The sequence below is a fragment of the Ciona intestinalis genome, chromosome 5 (assembly GCF_000224145.3).
Source record: "Ciona intestinalis chromosome 5, KH, whole genome shotgun sequence".
Classification (NCBI taxonomy): Eukaryota; Metazoa; Chordata; class Ascidiacea; order Phlebobranchia; family Cionidae; genus Ciona; species Ciona intestinalis.
In genome coordinates this window covers 3,292,858-3,311,950 of record NC_020170.2, presented here as the reverse complement: position 1 = coordinate 3,311,950, position 19,093 = coordinate 3,292,858, and the positions used below count along the sequence as shown (strand labels likewise).

The window sequence follows — 19,093 nt, the reverse complement described above, 5'->3', positions numbered from 1 at the left end:
GGTACGGAATTGGTTTGGGTGTGTGGGTAGTACATTGTATTCATCTGTTATTCATCGTGGCCCATTGTATGTCCACAGTTAAACAAATATGCTGGCAGGCGAAACGTTTGCGTTTGATTGTGGGTCTATGGGTAGCCTGTTCGGGTTGCTACGCTACGTCAGTACAGACTAAAACAGACCGTGACACAGCAGAACTACGTATCTATTATTAGCACAACGTAGCGACAGGTAAAGTATAAACGTGGTACTGCTTTTCATAACCAATTTATGTCGCAATTGTGGTCCATGACTCGGTAACTTGAGCACTGAATCGTAACTAAAGAATATGCTTTCGATTTGTGCAACAAAACAAACGAGCCTTACAAAAATGTAACTCGGAAGCGAGAACGAAATATATGAAATATATCATCCGTGTTACAGCAATGTTCGGTCTCGCCAAACGATGATTTTAAGCTCATCCAATTCATTCCAAATATCTGCCGTTGCAAGTTAGACGAACCTGTCAATTTCTCAACCATACCATACATACCTGGTTTCACTGCTTCAGAATAATTAAATTGATCTTGCATATTGTTCATTGGCTCGGTTTGAAAACTCAAAGAAAGATTTATTATGTCGTAACAATACTAAACAACCACCGCAAGATCCTGGAACACACAAGTTTATAAAGTGCAAGGCCAAAAATTAAGCGCCCGAAATAAAATGAAAGTACGGCCTCGGTACATTAGCACCACTAGTAACAAACTAAACGCTTAAAAAAAGAACGAAACGAAACAAAAGTAGTGGTTTCGGGTGAAAATAAAGGGCGGGATATTGTCAAAAACTTTTTCGTGCAATTGGGTTTTAGTATCATTTTGAATTTGAACACAAATTTAAAACAGATCGTTAAATAATGATTGTTTTTTCAAAATTGGGTGAATTACGTTGTTGGAGTATGGGCTTATAATTACAATTATTTTCGGGCTTGTTAGCGTACAGTGTACGGTTAAAAGCTAGCATTAAAAGGCAGTTAGGGGTAAACATTGAAATAAAATAAAACGGCGCCGTAAGTAAACACAAGAGAATGAAATAAAACCGAAAAAAAAACTGTTTGGCTGAAAAAAAACAAAACCAACATAGAAACACTATCATCGTCGCATTGCTTTGCGAAGTAAACTGTCAAAATCGTCTTCGTCTTTATTATGTGATGTTGCAGCATCTTCATTGCCTTCATCTGTGTTGAGTATGGAATTAGTAGAGATATCATTATACTGGTTTTAAAAGTAAAGCATCACTTCTAATATTCATTTTATCAAAAGCTTGTTTGTTTTTTGGTGTTGGACAACTAGAGATTTCATCTTTAACTTAGCATGTAGGAGATTTTCAAAATAAACATTACATCTGTGTTTATAACGTCAGCCTTTGACGTTTGTTCATTTGTAATAAAAAACAAACATGAATATAAACAGAGTTAGCATACAGAACTCATACAGTAAGAATAGATAGTAGAATGTAAATTGTTATTTAAAAATAAAAATTGCTATTGCTACCAAGTACACATAATTTGGAAATTGATCGTTTGGTACAATTAATTAAGTTTATAAAACTGACTAAGTTTTCCCTTGTGGGATATAAATTGCTGGTTTTTAAGAAAGTCGATGTAAAATTTATTTTTTTGCTGGAAAGTTCCCATATGATAAAGTTATAAAAAATGAAAGGTGTGTTCTATTATTAGGTAAAATGTTCTCTTTCCTGGAAGTAGTGTTATTGCAGCTAAGCAGCTTGTTGTTGCACTTACCAAGATCTGCATAATCAACCTGACAGAATTGTCTTCTTCCACCAAAACAAAGATCATATTTCGGTTCAACGTCACCATTGTTGCCCTGTTCTATTGCAGTGAATGTGTCGCATGTGTAACGGAAAGTTACGAAGCCATAACTGTCTCTGTAGGTGAATAATATTATTACATAAACTATTTTTTATTTATCTTTTTGAAAACAATAGCAAGGTCAATTAAGAAACAAAGAGAGGGGAATCAAAAGCAAAACGACTGTCGTTAAAGGCGCTATGGGTTTTAAAGAGCTTCAGTTAAGTGTTGCTGTTGAACCTAATAAATTTGTGTGTGGTCTTTCTGTTGTTAATGAAAAAATAAAAAGCCATTTTTAAATGATGTTAATCAAGGGACAAAAAGAGTTTTAGATAGGTAACATGGCTGTGGGGATAAATAAGTTTGTCAATAAAAATTATAAAATATTACCTATTTAATTTTACAGAAAAAAGGCATTGTTTAATTAAGACTTAAGGTTTAGATACTACACTAAACAACAATATTTTACAGTAAAATATATTAAAATTTAATCACAAAAGAGATTTACCTGTCTTGCCGAAAATAAAGTGTAACATCTTCAATTTCACCAAACTTTTGAAATCTTTTTCGTAAATCGTTTCTGGTGGTTGTAAGATCAATACGACCAACGTACATAACACGCCGATCTTGTATCGCTTTGTTCTGTAACAATGAGGCTACTGTTACATCACTACATTAATTATTTATAAGCATAGTGCTTTTGCATGAAATAATTTGCATATAAGATATATTGAAAAACAGAGAATATACAGGTATTTTTTACTGAAATGGGTCAAATCAAAAAAATATATAAATTTTAACAGTGTAATATAAAGAAATATTATACAAACTTCTACTACTGTAGGGTAAGATGGATACTGTTACCATCTAAATCGTATGTATTTCTTGATCAAGTATTAAACAATTAAAAACTTGCAGGGCTATGTTATATAATTTTATAAACATTCTATGTTTACTACCTAATGGGACTAGAAAACATATCCCATCTTACCCCAACCTACTATATATAATATTAAACACTCACATGAAGTTCCTTCCTCTTTTTCTCCTCTCTTCTCCTCCTCCCACCCCACTCTTCCGAATCGCTCCCACTGTGCCTTCGACGTCGTTTTGCAGGCCTGAGAAATTTACCAAAACTTGTCAAAACAATTTCTTACAAATATACTGTCAGTTTTTAACTGGATCACATTTAAAAAAAAAAAATGCTAATAAAAATAATTTAACCTCACCGATATCAAATAAATTCTAAAAAAAATTATACCCAACTTATAATTTCAAGACATACATATCGAAAATGATTGAATTGACTTGATAAAAAAATGAAATCTAAATAAAACCTTGAATAAGAATCGTATTCAGATCCAGATGATGAATAATCACGTTCGTGATCCACGTAACAATTTCTCTCATTCCGCCATGATCTGTTTGGTATAAATCATATGGTTAATCATGGCGTAAATGTATCATGATTATATTGTGATTCATAACTTTGTGAATCAGGAAACTTGCTATAAAGCATGTAGTTTCATTATTGGTGAAGTATTAGATTTATTACGAAAATGAGCTATTTTAACAGGTTATCACATGAAAAATGAGTTATTATAGAAAAAATAAGTTATCATCTGAAAAAATATTTTCATAGGAAGTTATTACACAAACATGAAATTGAGTTAATGTACAAAGCTATCAGATTAGTATCATATGAATCACAAGGATTACCGAGGACTTGGTGAACGTGATGAACTCCGTGAATATGAGCGGTTTCGTGATGGGCTTCGTGAATATGATTTACGAAATGATCTATAACAAAAAAGGTAAATAAATAAAGCAAGGATAAAAGTATTTCTTATGTTAAAGGTTGAGAATATCAGAAAAACGAATATAGTAGGGTGGGGTAATATGCAAGTGGTTTTCATTCCTTTTCGCAGTCCCATTTGGCAGTACTCGGTAATACAGTGTTGGTAATCGTTTAAAAAAGTGTCAAAATTTAGGTGCGAACAACTAACAGTATCTCATCTTACCCAAGAGTACTAGAATCAAAGACTTAGAATTGGGTTGAAATTTTAAGGGCATCTTACCTCCCCCTCTCTTCCTCCCTAAACTCCTCCTCCTCATCAGAGGATGCACTGGAGAAGGAGTGCTCCGAGGTTCTCCTCTGAGGAACGAGAGATTTACGACCAGAGAGATAATACTGTGGGATCTTGGAGTAGAGAATCCGATCCCCATCCATTCGGTTATCTGTCGGAAACTTCTTTTTGCTCATCTCAGATTTTCGCTTCCTGTAAGCTCGACGCTCCCTTCTAAATTAAATAAACAAAATATAATAGCAAAAAATTGTGTTTTTAGCGCCAGTTGTTGTATATGGGGTATAGGGGACGCTCCTTTCCAAAATGACAAAATAAATGTTGTTGTTTTTTGCGCACAGATCGTTATACATAGTGAATAGACACAAGTTTGTAATAGTTTAGGAATTTATAATAAATATTCTGCAGAGGTTAAACATGGTCTGCATCTAAATCTTAAAGCAAATATACGTTTTTTTATCAACAATGTACAGATAGCCTACCCCATAAGCTACCAATAAGCACATGTGTGCATGAGAGTTTCAATCCACTATTTTCATACACAGTATTAATAGTTATTAAAATTCTACCTTTCAACATCTGCTTTCAATAGTGATTGTGATGTCACAGTCTCATCTTCAAGTTCCGGAGGTTCGGTAACCGTGCCGACCACATGGGGGCGACCATAGCTGAAAAATACATTCTTGTTTATTGCTTTAAATTTTGGTAACAATAACAATACCTGTATAACAAGTATGTTGGCATATAGGACTAGTACAGTATTGTGTAAAATTTGGCTGCAGAAATAATGCTATTTTTACTGTATATAAATCAGGCTTTTTATTTTATACACTGTGTGTTCCCTTGACGAGGCATGTCGAGGACTAGGGATTTAGTCCAGTTTTAGCCTATTACCCTAGAATAAAGTAAATACTATTATTTAAAACACTGTTTTCCAAACTTTTTCGATCGCGAGGTTTAAAAATTTTCCCGACTTTTCAGGGTTCCTAGTCTCATATATGCGGTCCTTTAGTGTAAAATTGGTATACTCTCAGCAGTCTCAGGGACTCCTAAGTTTGTGCAACACCCACTTTGGAAAGGCCTAACTTAAAATACATACTTGTAATAATTTGGCAATCTTGAGTAGTAGGTGTCATCCATGTTAAGCACAGCTCCCTCTGGTGTACATTTCATCTTGGTCGAATAATGTAATCCTCGGACTTTCTGTCCGCTGCTCCCACTGCGAATCCCGTCACTAGAGGTCTCACTTGTAGATTTAAAAAATTAAGAATTTTTAATTAAACCAAGCAAATTTTACAAAATAGGTTTAGCTTTCAAAAGTATTGGTCTAATTTGACGTTAAATCTTGCGTTGCTGGGCTCCTATATCATATCGTAAAGAAAGAGTAAAGAATAAAAACAAGACAGTGAAAACATAAAAAAATATATATAACACGATTAACACCAAATCATATTTAGACAACTATAATTTTATTTAATACAAAAATGACAGCGCATAAATATCTATATAAAAACTGACTAAAGAATGTTGTGTTTTATGCACCAAAACTACTTTTATTTAAAAAAAAATGCATATGCATATTATTTATATATATTGCATTTAAATTCATTGTTATCAGAACAGTATATCTGAATAATGCATTACCTGGGGGCCAGCTTGCCAGAGCTGAAATAATGAGGAAGTTTATTATAATGGATCTCGGGAGTATTTCCCTCCGTACTGATAAGAGGATCGCAACTTAACTCCTTTAATCCGAGGAGTGAGGAAGATTTTGAATCATTGAGTGAATAATCAATGAGGAGGTTGGATGAAGATTCGGGCTCTGGAATATTTCATGTTTTTTATATATAATAAACAAAGAATCAAATAGTCAGTTCATGGCCGATCAAAAGTAGTCAGTTCCTGGCACGGAAATTAGCAGTTCTGTTAAACATACATTTGGTTTTGTATAGGATGCACACCCAGATACCCTAATGTTGTTAGTAATAAATTATAAGTTCCTGGTTATTAAGCTTTAAAGACTATTAATTGGGCCAACAAATGGCAAAAACTTCTACTTTTTTATTAATGACTAAAGTTTACTTTTAAAGGATATATAATATATATATATAAATGTAAACTAACTTTATTTTAATGAAAAACAGCAAATTATGTTCAAAAATGGGAAATTTTGTTTAAAACATATTATAAAACTGACAGTATACTAAATAACCTTTAAACACGGTGATGTAGTTGTTGCCTAACTTAAAACCTGAATATTTATGTTTTTATATCCAACCAACCTGTGCAATTGACTTTCCTATTATAGAGGTACGCGGGTAGTTTATTGTAGAAATCGACATCAACATTTTCATCAATGTTTTCTTCAACATCAGATACTTGTAAGGATTCATCCCATAACATGTTCTGTGTTATCTCATTTACTGATGAAGTGGTGTCTGTTACTTCGTCATAAACTGCAACCTGTAAAACAGAATTATTTTTTATAACATATTTATCACACTCAATAAACTGTAATAAATTTTGCGAATCTGACCCTGATCTGGTGCTCAAATAGAGTTAAACGATTCTTGTGTAAAGCAAGTAGCAAGGATTTGATACAAAAATGTAACAGACAAAAAATTTTCCAACCAAATGTATAATAAAATACAAAATACATATTTCTTCCAAGCGGCATCAGCAGTCTCTTGTTTGAATAGAAAATTTCAATTAGTTGGACTTGATTTTTGTTGGTTACATTTTCGTAGCACTAGATCCTTAGGTATAATTTTAACATGCTTGTCTCAAAGATTAAGCCATGCAAATCCAAGTACAAGCTCTCAAACAGAGAAATCCAGAATGGCTCGTTAAACATGAAGCACTGAAAACATTATTTAAAAATAAGAACACGTTTTCTAACATATAGCATTATTATGTAGGCCTTGTTGGGTAAATGATGAGCAAAGTCTGGCCTATTGTCACGTTTATAAAAGTGACGGATGGGTTTAGTTTGAAGTAAACTATCTAAGAGGAAACTGGTTCTGTTAGCTGACACGTTTGCCAATTAATAAGGTATACTACCAGGCTGGTAGTTCGCTCCACAAGTCCACATGCTTGTGTTAAAACTGTACAATACAGAACACAAAAGGGGCGAAACCCCAAGATAGCTGCTGTGTTTAAATATTCAACAGCGGGAATGTTTTCTGCAGTTATACTTCACTATTTCTAAATTATCGTTTAAGCTGAGTCTAAGAACTGCCCATAACCTCAAGGACTACACTGTTTACACTAATTTACAGATTCTACAAGTTAAACCACTTGTGTAGGGGGTGTGTCTCTTTAACATTTTTAAAAACAATGCATTTGAATTAAAAACTACTAAATTTAAAAACAATGCATTTGAATTAAAAACTATGTTTCAGAAACCTTATAACATATTTTAGTGTTATAATTTTAGTTGCATGTTTTACTGTAGCAAGGATAAAACACACAAAAAAGTTATTGTTTAACATTAAACAGTCACTACTATGTACTGATATAAGTTAACTATACTGTAAAACATTAAACATATTATAGGGAAATTTGTATACTTACTAAGAATAGAAAAACAGCATATATATATAAAATATAAAAACTACATAGTTAATAAATAACAGAAAACTAACCTCTTGTTGTCCTTCATCCATTATTTCTGAAGCCATCATTTCAGCTGCTGCAATGCTTCTACATATAGGGACATGCTTGGTTATTGTTGTTGTTTTGAGAGGTAATTCAGTGACTGCTAAGTTGCTTGTGCATAATATACTTGTCGCACCATTGTCTGCGTCAGTCTGTTTATATTCTGTTGCGTTCTGAGAACAAGGGTTGTCACATTTCTTAGCAAGAGTATCGGGTATGCTTGTCACGGTATCACATTTAATTGACATAGAGTCTGTAACGCCTGAAGTGACAACATAAGTAGTATGGTCAGGATTTCTTGCTTGAGTGCTCATAACAGACTCTTGTTCAGCTATCATGCCGTCTTGGTTATTGTTATCCTCAGTATTAGCAGCCATTAAAACAACTTTCGAACTTTCTTTGACTGCTTCCTGTAGCATGCAAGAGGCAGTTTTCTGCTCTGCCTTTTGTGATGGTACGGTTTCTTTTGTTTTAACAATTTCAGCAATTGAATTGGCATTTTGAGAAGAGTCTTTCTGATTAAAGTCACTATCTGAACCATCCACAAACACAGTGATTTGATCATCTTCAAGGGAATTAGATTTTGTAACAGAAACCGGCTTTGAGCTCTTCAAACTTTCAGCCGAACTGCAGGTCTTTAAAACAGCACCCCCAGCTGTTATAATACAGTTTGATTCTTGGGCAGAAATTTGCTGAGTGCTTTTCGCAGGCACGGTGTATACGTATTTGGGTTGCGATACTTTCTTTGAACTTTCAGATTTTTTGTTCAGGTTTTGTTTAATTTCGTGGATCAGTGACAGCGGTGATGGTACATGGTGCTGCCTGCGTGTTGCTTTTAGCTCTTGTGGGTTAGCAGAGACTTTTACAGCAGTGGCTCCTGCATTTGTAGGGCCAGTCACAGATGTGGTGACCGTACTGGTTGTTGGGTTCACCGTATTAGGAGAAGATTTCTTGGACTTCAGCTCAGCTATAGCAGCAAGGAGTTGCTGTAGAGTTTTTTGCTGTTGTGTGCTCACACATGACGATGGATCGGATAAATTCCCATCTTTCTGATGTTAAAATTCAAACGGTTACAAAAAAAGGTACAAAATTTAACATCCACTTTTAGCACTACTTCTGGTTATATTCTCCTCATTACATATTAATGCTTATTGCTTGGTGGTTAATAATTCTTCAGTTTTATATATTATAATATGTTCAACAGTCCTGTTTTATTTTGTTTAAATGTAAATCTAAAAATTGCCAAAAAGACCCTTCTAGCCAAGTATGAAATACATTAAAAAGACAAAAATGTCATAAAATTAAAAAGTCAGTGTCATAAAAATTTCCTTGAGAATTTTTTACCTTAACATTAAATAATCAATAGGTTTCACAGAATATTGAGTCAGTGCATCTAACTGTATGAGTCAGTTGATCCAACTATTGAGTAGGCAACTCAGCCATTTATATTTAAATTAAAGGGAACTATATATAAGCCCTCAGATCTCATAATCTCAGTGTCATAGAGAAGCAGATTACCAACTCAATAAAATGCAGTTCATAACTTTAACACATTTTTTTAGTTTTAATAAAATTATTATATTAACCAACCAAATTAAATTAGAATGAACTGCATTTCAGAAAGTCAATAAATCCACAAACAACAAGTCCCTCTTAGGCAAGTTTGTCGTCATCGGGCATGTGAACATTATGGGCCTAATAAAAATTCCAGGCTTCCATGTCAAATAAAAAAAGGGCGAAAGTAAACATCAACTTTTAGCACTGCTAATGTTACATTTTCCTCATTACACATTAGCACTTTTTAATTAGTGTTTAAAGATTCTTCAGTTATATTCAATTATATAGCTTTAACCAAAATTATATTAAAATAGGACTTACTTGTTGCTGTTGTTGCTGCTGTGAAAGCACTGTTAATATTTCCTTCAGTTGTCCAGTCACTCCACTTAAAATAACAGACTTAGCTCCAGCTCCAGCTTTGTTTGCAGTTATAAGTTTAAACGTTGGAGCAGTGGATGTAGGTGGAGTACTGGTAGTAGGACTAGTCACTGTAGGTTTACTTTTGCTCGCTTTCGACCAGTTTTCTCTCGGGATAGGTTTCAGATTAACCTGTTTCTTTGGGATTTTGAGATTCGCTCGTGGGTCAACAGATTTTGGGGTATTTGTGGGCGGGACAATAATTTGTGCCGGTCTGCACTGAATTATTTGTGCAGGGTGGTTTGTTGTGGCGGGTTTTATAACGCAAGGTTGAGGGGAAGAGTTGGTTGTGGTGAGGGTCAGTACATTCGAACTTGCAGCTTTGTTCTGTTGCAGTTGCGGGATACGGATCATCATCATTGGATTATTTTGTGGCACTGTGCGTGCAGATGTGACAGCCACTGTGTGTATTGTGCCACCGCTGTTGATTTTAAGAAAAGTTTGGGAAGTTTGGGTCGGAATGATGACGGGACGAGATCGTGATTTTGATGTCCTCTTCGATCTGGATGCGGGAGTTTTAGGAGGTTTCTTGGGTTTCTGCATCACTTCATGGGATGCAGGATTAGGGTCCTGGATCGGAGTTACTGTAACTGACATTGGTTGCGGGTTGTTGTCAGTGTCTGATTCCTTTCTGTCCTGATTTGCTTGCAGGTTAGCGAGATAGTCTTTGAACTCTTGTAGTTTGATTGACTGTTTTCGTTTCGGCATCTGCGCTTCAACTATGGGAGGTGTAAGTTTTGTGACAGTTGGTTGTGAATTGGAAGCCGCCAAATTTATGGAGGAATTTTTCGTGGCAAGCGCCACCATAAAGTTGTTAATAGGACGTGCAGAACCTCGTTTTATTTTCGGGGAACAAGTCGGGCTGTTTGGGGCGCTCCGGATCCCAAGTCTAACTCGCTGTAAATATTCCTCCCATTTCAAAACTTTGTTCGCAGCTTTTGCTTCTTTGTTTTTCTCCTCGTCTGAGATTTCCCTTTTTTTCTTTTTCTTCGGTAATCCGCTAGCTTTTAGGGCAGCTGATAGAATATCTGAATCTGAGGATTGAGAATCCTCGTTCTTTTGACAATAATCGTGATCTGCAGATGGTTTTTCAGTGCATTCTGTTGTTGATTCCATTATATTCTCCTTTTTAGCATCAGCAGCAACTTTTTGTCGCTTTTTCGGTAGCGGGTCGATTAAGACTGCACCTCGACGGCGGTCATTTGATCTTGCAGTTTTTAAATCCATGTCTGTTATTAAATTTATGGCAAGATTTTTTAACACGTAAGGCGCTTACATATTTTAGTTAAAGCTGTTATGAAAACCCTCAGATCTCATAATCTCAGTGTCATAGGGAAGCAGATTACAACTCAATTAAATGCAGTTCACAATTTTAGGAAATTTTTGTAAAAGTTTTATCAGAACTTATTATCAATCAACCGAATTAAATTAAAATGAACTGCATTTCAAAAAATCATGAATCCACAAACAACAAGTCCCTCCTAGGCAAGTTTGTCGTCATCGGGCAAATATATATGAATAAAACAAAATAAAAGCCACCTGAACACTGAGGTTGCTCTGTAGTTGATGTTATCGGTTTCTTTTTAATCATTTCCAGCAAGCTTTCCATATCTGCTGCCGTTACAACTAAAAACATAAATACTTTTAAAAACGGAAAAAAATTAAGTCACAACGAAAAAAACCCAACTATTTAAAAAGCAACAAAAAATTTGTTACATCTAAAATACTATAAAAAAAAAAAAGGCAACACAAAATTGGTGTCAATTAAAAAAACAATACAAGTAAAACAAAATTTGAATAAAATGTTTAAATTTTCAGAAGAATAAAATACCTTTGTTGGAGCATTCTGGTTTCCCATTTTCTAATGCTCTGTTTATTTTACCAGCTGTCTTTGACCTAAATATTAAGAGTTTTTATTGACCTAATAATATAGAGCTCAGACGTGGAAAACTTTAGCGAAGAGGAATTGGTTGCATCTAAAAATAGCATGATTTATGTTTAACGTTTAATTCCTAATTTGTTGTTAATTTTAAAAAACTTGTCATGACATAATTAACCTGGCTTGCAACCCTAATTATTTGTCCGCTTACTAAGCATAGTGCCAGCCATTCAAAAAAACGTAATTAAAATATATTATTGCATCTGTGACAAAACTTGACTGACATGAAAACAACAAAATTTTCGTAAAATTTTAGGAAAACTTACTGGTTAGACTTCCCTTTGGTTCGTTTTTTAGTTTCCCCTCTTCCAGTTTTTGTTTGCTTCTCTGTGGCGCCATCAAATGGTGAGGCAACCCTGCTCGGCGGTGCGGAACCATATTGCCGCAAGTAACGAGTCATGTTCAACACTCGTGTTTTATTTTTGTTCAAATCTGAAGATAAAAAAATGTCGAAAAGGCTATCTTAGACAAGCATGAAATGCATAAAAAACCTTGTACAATGAAAAAAAAAATGATTTTTAAAGGTTTTTAACCATAACATAAAATATTCAATTGGTTTCCTGGCACATTAGGCCAGTCCGACAGTTCATTTAGCTGTATGAGTCAGTTGCTCCAACTATTGAGTAGGCAACTTAGCTATTTATATTTGAATTGAAGGAAACTGATATTATCATAATATGATAACATAAATAAGCCCTCAGATCTCATAATCTCAGTGTCATAGGGAAGCAGATTACCAACTCAATAAAATGCAGTTCACTATTTTGAGAACTTTTGGGAAATATTAAAATTATTTTATTAAAATTATTAAATAAACTAACTAAATTAATTTAGAATAAACTGCATTTCAGAAAGTCAATAAATCCACAAACAACAAGTCCCTCCTAGGCAAGTTTGTCGTCATCGGGCATGTGAGTGTTACATGTTTTATTATACATAGGTAAGGTACAAGGCGTCGATTTTTTAATAATCTTGATCAATTTTGGGGTGCACTAATTTTCGCGGGAAACCTGTCGGTTGACTAAGAATCTAAAAAGTTTCACCTTTATTTTTATCAGTGGAAGATGACTCCAGATGTTTTAAAAGTTCTGTGAATGGTTTCTTAGCTATCGGTTTTTGCTTCTTGATTCTCCCACTTTCATATTGTTTGTTCTGTCTGTTTGACTTTTCCTCCCTTTCCTGCTGTAAAAAACATGAATTGAATTGAATTGTAAAATCTAGCACTTTTTTGCATGTCTATTCCATTAAAGAATGAAATTACTAATTCAAAACAACATAGATGAAATATTATGTGGTAACTGCTAAAATATCAATCTTACCCCACAACCCACCCTACTATATATATATTTATATATATATATATATATATATATATATATATATAAAGAAAATATGTCTAAATATCTACTTACACTAGTTGGCACTTCAACTGCCATAGAATCAAGCTGCATTGTATTGTTGTTTGCGTCAATTTCTTTGGGATAATTATCATACGTTGGACTCAATAGCAAACGCTTTAGCTGCAAAACAAATTAATCTTACTTAAAACTGAACCAAATTAACTAGGTGAAACATTATTAGGTCGATGGCCATTAAGTGTAGAGCACAAAGGATGTTGACATTTCAGCTAAAACAGGAACCAATGTTATAAATTATTTACAAAGATTCTAAGAGTAATTAACTTGAATTCAAATTAAATTAATCTCCAAGAAACAGGATTTGGTTGCTATTCTCTATTTAGAAGCACAATTTCACACTTTTTAGCAAAACTAAATTACTAATAAGAGAAATTTATACATTAAACTAGTTTATCAATCTAAACAAGAATTTAAAACCACACTTTTGCATGATTATTTAGCAAGACTAAAATGCTTGGGAAATTAAACAATTAGCAAGTTTATCGATGTAAACAAGTAGAATAACAATAGAACATACCATTGACTCATCTTCGGCATTTTCAACGGAAAACTCCAAGTTTTGATTTTCAAATGTTGACATTGACACGCAATGGGGTGTAATTGATGTAGGAAAGCCACTGGTTGTAGTTAAGGATGGGGGCTGGTCGAGTGTAGATGTGAGAGACACAAATTCTGACACAGAGTTGCATTCCATATCCATAGAGCGTTGTAAAGCTTCCAACAAACCTTCTTCATTTTCTTTTGCCAATTTCTCTTTCTAGAAAATATAAATATGGAAAATAAGTATAAAATGCTTAAATTTAATTTTTATTGTTGTTTTTTACATTTGTATTGTGTTTTTTGTAAAAATGCTAATAACATTAAGGTTCCAGATTAAAAAAAGCTTAACAAATATATATATAGAGAATTATAGAGAGAGAGAGTAACAACACTATAAAATAAGTGATATGTATTAAACAAGCCCTCAGATCTCATAATCTCAGTGTCATAGGGAAGCAGACTACTAGCTCAATAAAACGCAGTTCACAACTTAAAGAAATTTTGGAAAAGTTTTATCAGAAATATTAAATAAACCAACCAAATTAAATTAGAATGAACTGCGTTTCAGAAAGTCAATAAATCCACAAACAACAAGTCCCTCCTAGGCAAGTTTGTCGTCATCGGGCAAATAAGAGAAAAAGTATTACTTAAAAATATATATATAAACAAACATGTATATATATATTTATATACTTTATGTACAGGATTTCGTTTTGCTAGGAAACATTATATAACGAAACAGATATAAATTACAGCCACATACAGAAATGCTCAGTCATGTGCTGTTGAGTTTAAACAATCAATCAACAAAACCCAATATGAAATTACGCAATACCTCAAATTGGATCTGGTTCTCAAATTGGAGCTGACTTATTTCGTTTGCTTCCGAGTATAAATCCAGAACTTCAACATTGCTTCCGAATGATGAATTACTCGTAACTACATCAGAGGGATCTCCAATATCCAGAAAATCCTCAAGATCAGTGTAATCTGGGGTTGTGGAAGTTTGCAATGTGCTGATGATGTCAGTTAGGCTTCCCTCTCCCCCACTTTGGGAAAACTCCTGTACAAAAAAAGAAATGCAGCTTTAGAAGTATATATATTAATAAACCAGATTATTACTGTATACTTTATATAATTACAATAACTGTAAATATATTTATTTGACTTTTTTGGTATTGATAGTATAACAAACTGATTGGAAAAATATTAATTACAACAGACTAAAAACACTTCCAGTTTGAAAAATAGTTTAGATAGTGGACTACAAAAAAAGAGAATGAACGATAATAACAAAAACACATTTGGAATTCTTGAATAATTTTATAACGATAAAAAACTTACCCATGAGTTATCACTGCTGTTGCTACATTCTGGGTTCAATAATAAATTCAATTCAAATATTTCAGACATTGTCTTGGTTTACATAGTATAAGTATACAAACACTAAAATTCTGCAGAAAATAAAACACATTATAATATATATGTGATGTGCACCAACATAGCTTTTCGGGAACTGTTTACATTTGTAGGGTTTTTGTGTATAAATAAATTTTAAAGCACAATCAAACAGTTTAAGCTGATACAATTGTAATCTTTGAACTTTATAAAGTTTTAGAAAAAAATGAATTGCATGGTGCACTGCTATTTACACAGACACAGTTGTAATAGATATTTTAATGCATTTATAATTAATAAAGAACTTTTGTGAAGAGCACTTGAAACACTTCTATTGGTTGTTCACTTTGGTCCAAGCATGTCTTCAGGCTTGACCCACATATCAAACTGTTCTGCTGTTAGCAGGTTAAGTTCAATAGCTGTCTGCTTCAAGGTTGACCCATTCTTGTGAGCGGTCTTGGCAATTTTAGCTGCGGCATCATACCCAATGTGTGGGTTAAGGGCAGTGACCAACATCAGAGACTCGTGAAGTAGTGACGATATTCTGTCCTCATTTGCTGTGATTCCATTCACACAGTTTTCAGTGAAAGAGACACAAGCATCGCCAATTAATCTGGATGAGCGTAGAACATTAGATACCATCATAGGCTTGAACACATTCAGTTCAAAATGCCCATTTGAACCACCAATACTGACAGCAACATGATTGCCCATAACTTGAGCACAAACCATAGTGATAGCTTCACATTGTGTTGGGTTTACCTTTCCAGGCATGATGCTACTTCCAGGCTCATTTTCAGGCAGTGTTAGTTCTCCGAGACCACACCGTGGGCCAGAAGCAAGAAAGCGAATGTCATTGGCAATTTTCATTAAAGAACATGCAACTGTATTGAATGCGCCACTGGCTTCAACCAAAGCATCGTGTGCGGCAAGAGCTTCAAATTTATTCGGAGCTGTAACAAAAGGTAGACCAGTGATTGAGGCCACATTTGCCGCCACTTTCTCTGCAAATCCAATTCTTGTATTAAGGCCAGTTCCAACTGCAGTACCACCAGCTGCAAGCTCATATAATCTTGGAAGGCAGGATTCAACTCTCGCAATACCGTTTTTCACTTGCTGAACATAACCAGAAAACTCCTGTCCTAACGTTAAAGGTGTTGCATCTTGTGTGTGCGTACGGCCGATCTTAACAATGTCCTTGAACTCTGTGGCTTTCTGTTCCAAAGCGGTTTCCAATGTTCTTAAGCCAGGTAGTAGCACATTGGTGATTGATCTGGCAACTCCAATGTGCATTGCTGTGGGGTATGTATCATTTGAACTCTGGCTTTTGTTGACATGATCATTTGGATGAACTGGATTTTTGCTTCCAAGCTCACCACCCAAGAGTTCAATTGCTCGATTTGCTAAGACTTCGTTTATGTTCATATTAGATTGTGTTCCACTGCCAGTTTGCCAGATAACAAGCGGGAAATGTGAGTCCAAATCTCCAGCAATCACCTCATCCGCCGCTTTGGTGATAGCATTAGCCAACTCGACAGACAAACCAAATTCCTTATTCACTTCTGCGGCTGCTTTTTTAAGAATCGCAAAAGCGTGGATCACTTCAATTGGCATTTTATCTCCCGGGCCCCCAATTTTAAAGTTCATGAGCGATCTTGCAGTGTTTGCTCCATAATATTTATCAGCAGGAACTTGTAGTTCCCCAAAACTGTCAGTTTCTATACGAAAACCTGCACTTGCCAGGGATCTTTTGGTAGCCATAGTGAGAATTCTATTGAATATAGGTTTTCTTGATCTACAAAATCCAGTTACAATTTGTGAAGTTCTAACTGTAAACGGAGCACCAATCATCTTTAATGAAGCTAATTTAAACAAAAATACAGAAGGAATTTTAAACTGCCTTACAGCGGATCTGACAATATAATTCTTAAATTAAGCTTTCTTTCACTGACAACAAACATCTAAAAACACATTGCGCACACGTGGTAACAAATATCTCAACACCATTTCCACAACAAAAAGCGAAGCTAACACCCAATTTTCGGAAGCGACAGCTGCCAAAAACGCTATTTTTCGAATTAACAATGTATTCCTAAACCATACTTATTTCTCTGTAGCTTGTAAGCGTTTAAAATCGAACTAGGAAGGCCTTTTATCAGCAACACACCGCCGCATACTAGACTGGTTCTAAATCCGGAATTCACTCAAGCGAATGCATTATTGTAGCACTATGACGTCGACGTGCACACGTGGTACGACCACGTGGGTGCGGCATTTTTGGCGGCGACAGCAGTGAATAATCAGCATTTTCCGCAAGCAAACGTTAATTGCAGCTTAAGTTTCAGGATTTGAATACCGAAGATCAACTGGAACTGTTGCGCGTAAATATAACGGATTAAATCCAAATGTAGTGTTGTGTTAGGTAGCGACAAGTTGACGTTTTTTGGTATATGTCTTTCTCTGGTATTATAAACAGACAACCATATACAAAGTTAAACAGTATTATATGACCAAGTATTGTATAAGCTAAGGTAGTAACTGCCGGCTTGTAGTTTTCCACGGGCGGCCAATTATATTTACTGAGTAAACACGCTTTATCTGTAGTACCAGCATAGGGGTATAGAGTCCACGACCGGTGTGCGTCAACGTTTATCACTGAACTTTGCCTAAACTTTATGTCTAAGTTAAAGCGACGCAGTTGATCTAACGATCATGAAACTAGTAGGTCGTGCCTGACCAAACTTTTTGGACTACACTGTCACAATTTAAAACTACGAAACACAAACTTTTATCTGTTGCCGGGCAATTTTAAAATTTAAAAGTAAAGACTGGAGACTGAAATCGTATTTAAAGTAGACAATAAAAAGAAATGAACGCACGTAAGGCTCTGACTGAACAAAACAAAACACCCAACTTTAAAACTTCTTAAAACGTCTGCTGTAGGCTATATACGCGGTAAAGATTCATACATTATTAAAGCTCAAAATTTTCTTAGAAATTAAGACCTTTAATGATTTCTAACACTATTGTTCTTAAAAATTGACCCAGATTTTATAAATTTTCAAACATATAGTTCTTCTGTAAGTTAGTAAGTAATCTATACTTGCCTACTCTGCATAATGTGTGTGTGTACTGTGTTAACATTTAAACGGCCATGTGTACACTGTACAGCACAATAAAAGTTCAATTTCATATCAAGCTGCGGTAAACCCTCAACCACTAGCGCCTTTATAATCCTTCAAACCGTCGCAGTTTAACGGTTAAGTTGCTTTTCAGACTTTCACCATGATGATGACGACCTGAATACAACAAAATCGCGTTATCAAAGTAATTTGGCTGACCGCAACAGTTTATACATTTCTTTGTCAAAACTCTGCTAACTATTTTGTTCAAATCAGTACATTTATGCTTGTGTAAACGTATAATTCAACATTGCGACACAGCCGACAAGCTATTATTCTCTCCGTTACGTAATCGGTCACGTCATAGTGACGTCAGAGAGGTTACCTTGAATGAAACGCGATAGGCAAGAAGACAAAGTATGTTATTGAATCGTGCTTTTCTTTGCTTCTATAAATAGAAGCATTTACAGGTAAGACTTGTTCGTCTATGTCAGTTGAAACTTATATAATAAACACACAATACAGAAAGGCGGCAACGGCAAATACGTTGCACACAAAATGACCAGCACAGAACAGCCTACTATGTTTAACTAAACTGTAGACTGCAATACTTTAATGAATGAATTTAAAACACTGACAAACAACACTCTTACTGGGTGCTAGCACTAATCCAGTTCGATTGAAATACACATTAGTCAAGCCATTATAACGACAACGGTTATCGCTACCCCTGTGAATCCAAAACCAAACAATTTGACTGAGAAGCGGTGGTAGCTAAAGAATAGTCCACGTAACCAGATCCCGTGTTACACCGCTGTTTATACACGAGGATAAGGTTACATCACAACATGAACCGGTTAACCTATTGATCGTTAACTTACCTACTGCCCTGTGATGACAATTGTTAAGCGCTGAAGTAGAAATGCTTTGTCTTTCAATCTCTTATCACTATTTACTTAAATAAAACTGGAAAACCCTTTCTCAAAATTGCCTACGTATATTAGGCCTATATAGAAAGTTATAAGAATGAATGTAACTTACTTTATCCTCGCGTAGCCGGAAAAGGACAGTCGTTAGAACACGGGGTTTAACACCTCGTGCCAGCTTACGAGTTA

General features: G+C 34.8%; 2 protein-coding genes across 3 annotated transcripts; both read right to left on the bottom strand.

Annotated features, from left to right (window-relative positions):
- Positions 1 to 586: 586 nt before the first annotated feature.
- On the bottom strand, positions 587 to 14,914 carry LOC100184997. 2 transcript variants are annotated; one of them, XM_009860462.3, is made up of 21 exons: positions 14,803 to 14,914; positions 14,294 to 14,521; positions 13,436 to 13,675; positions 12,913 to 13,020; positions 12,544 to 12,682; positions 11,767 to 11,932; positions 11,393 to 11,457; positions 11,101 to 11,187; positions 9,466 to 10,790; positions 7,575 to 8,636; positions 6,213 to 6,393; positions 5,575 to 5,752; positions 5,030 to 5,176; positions 4,500 to 4,598; positions 3,925 to 4,146; positions 3,566 to 3,646; positions 3,184 to 3,267; positions 2,871 to 2,964; positions 2,355 to 2,488; positions 1,778 to 1,923; positions 587 to 1,213 (listed from the first exon to the last, which is right to left on the bottom strand). In XM_009860462.3, the coding sequence occupies exons 1-21, from the start codon at positions 14,869 to 14,871 to the stop codon at positions 1,128 to 1,130; spliced, it is 4,941 nt and encodes a 1,646-aa protein (XP_009858764.1). In that variant the 5' UTR covers positions 14,872 to 14,914; the 3' UTR covers positions 587 to 1,127. The 2 variants fall into 2 exon arrangements, with proteins under 2 accessions (XP_009858764.1, XP_018667584.1); XM_018812039.2 differs by having other exon boundaries at positions 12,544 to 12,679.
- Positions 14,914 to 16,787, bottom strand: LOC100186623 (fumarate hydratase, mitochondrial). The gene has a single exon (XM_002131620.5). It carries the CDS (start codon positions 16,705 to 16,707, stop codon positions 15,199 to 15,201), a length of 1,509 nt encoding a protein of 502 aa, XP_002131656.1. The 5' UTR covers positions 16,708 to 16,787; the 3' UTR covers positions 14,914 to 15,198.
- Positions 16,788 to 19,093: the final 2,306 nt, after the last annotated feature.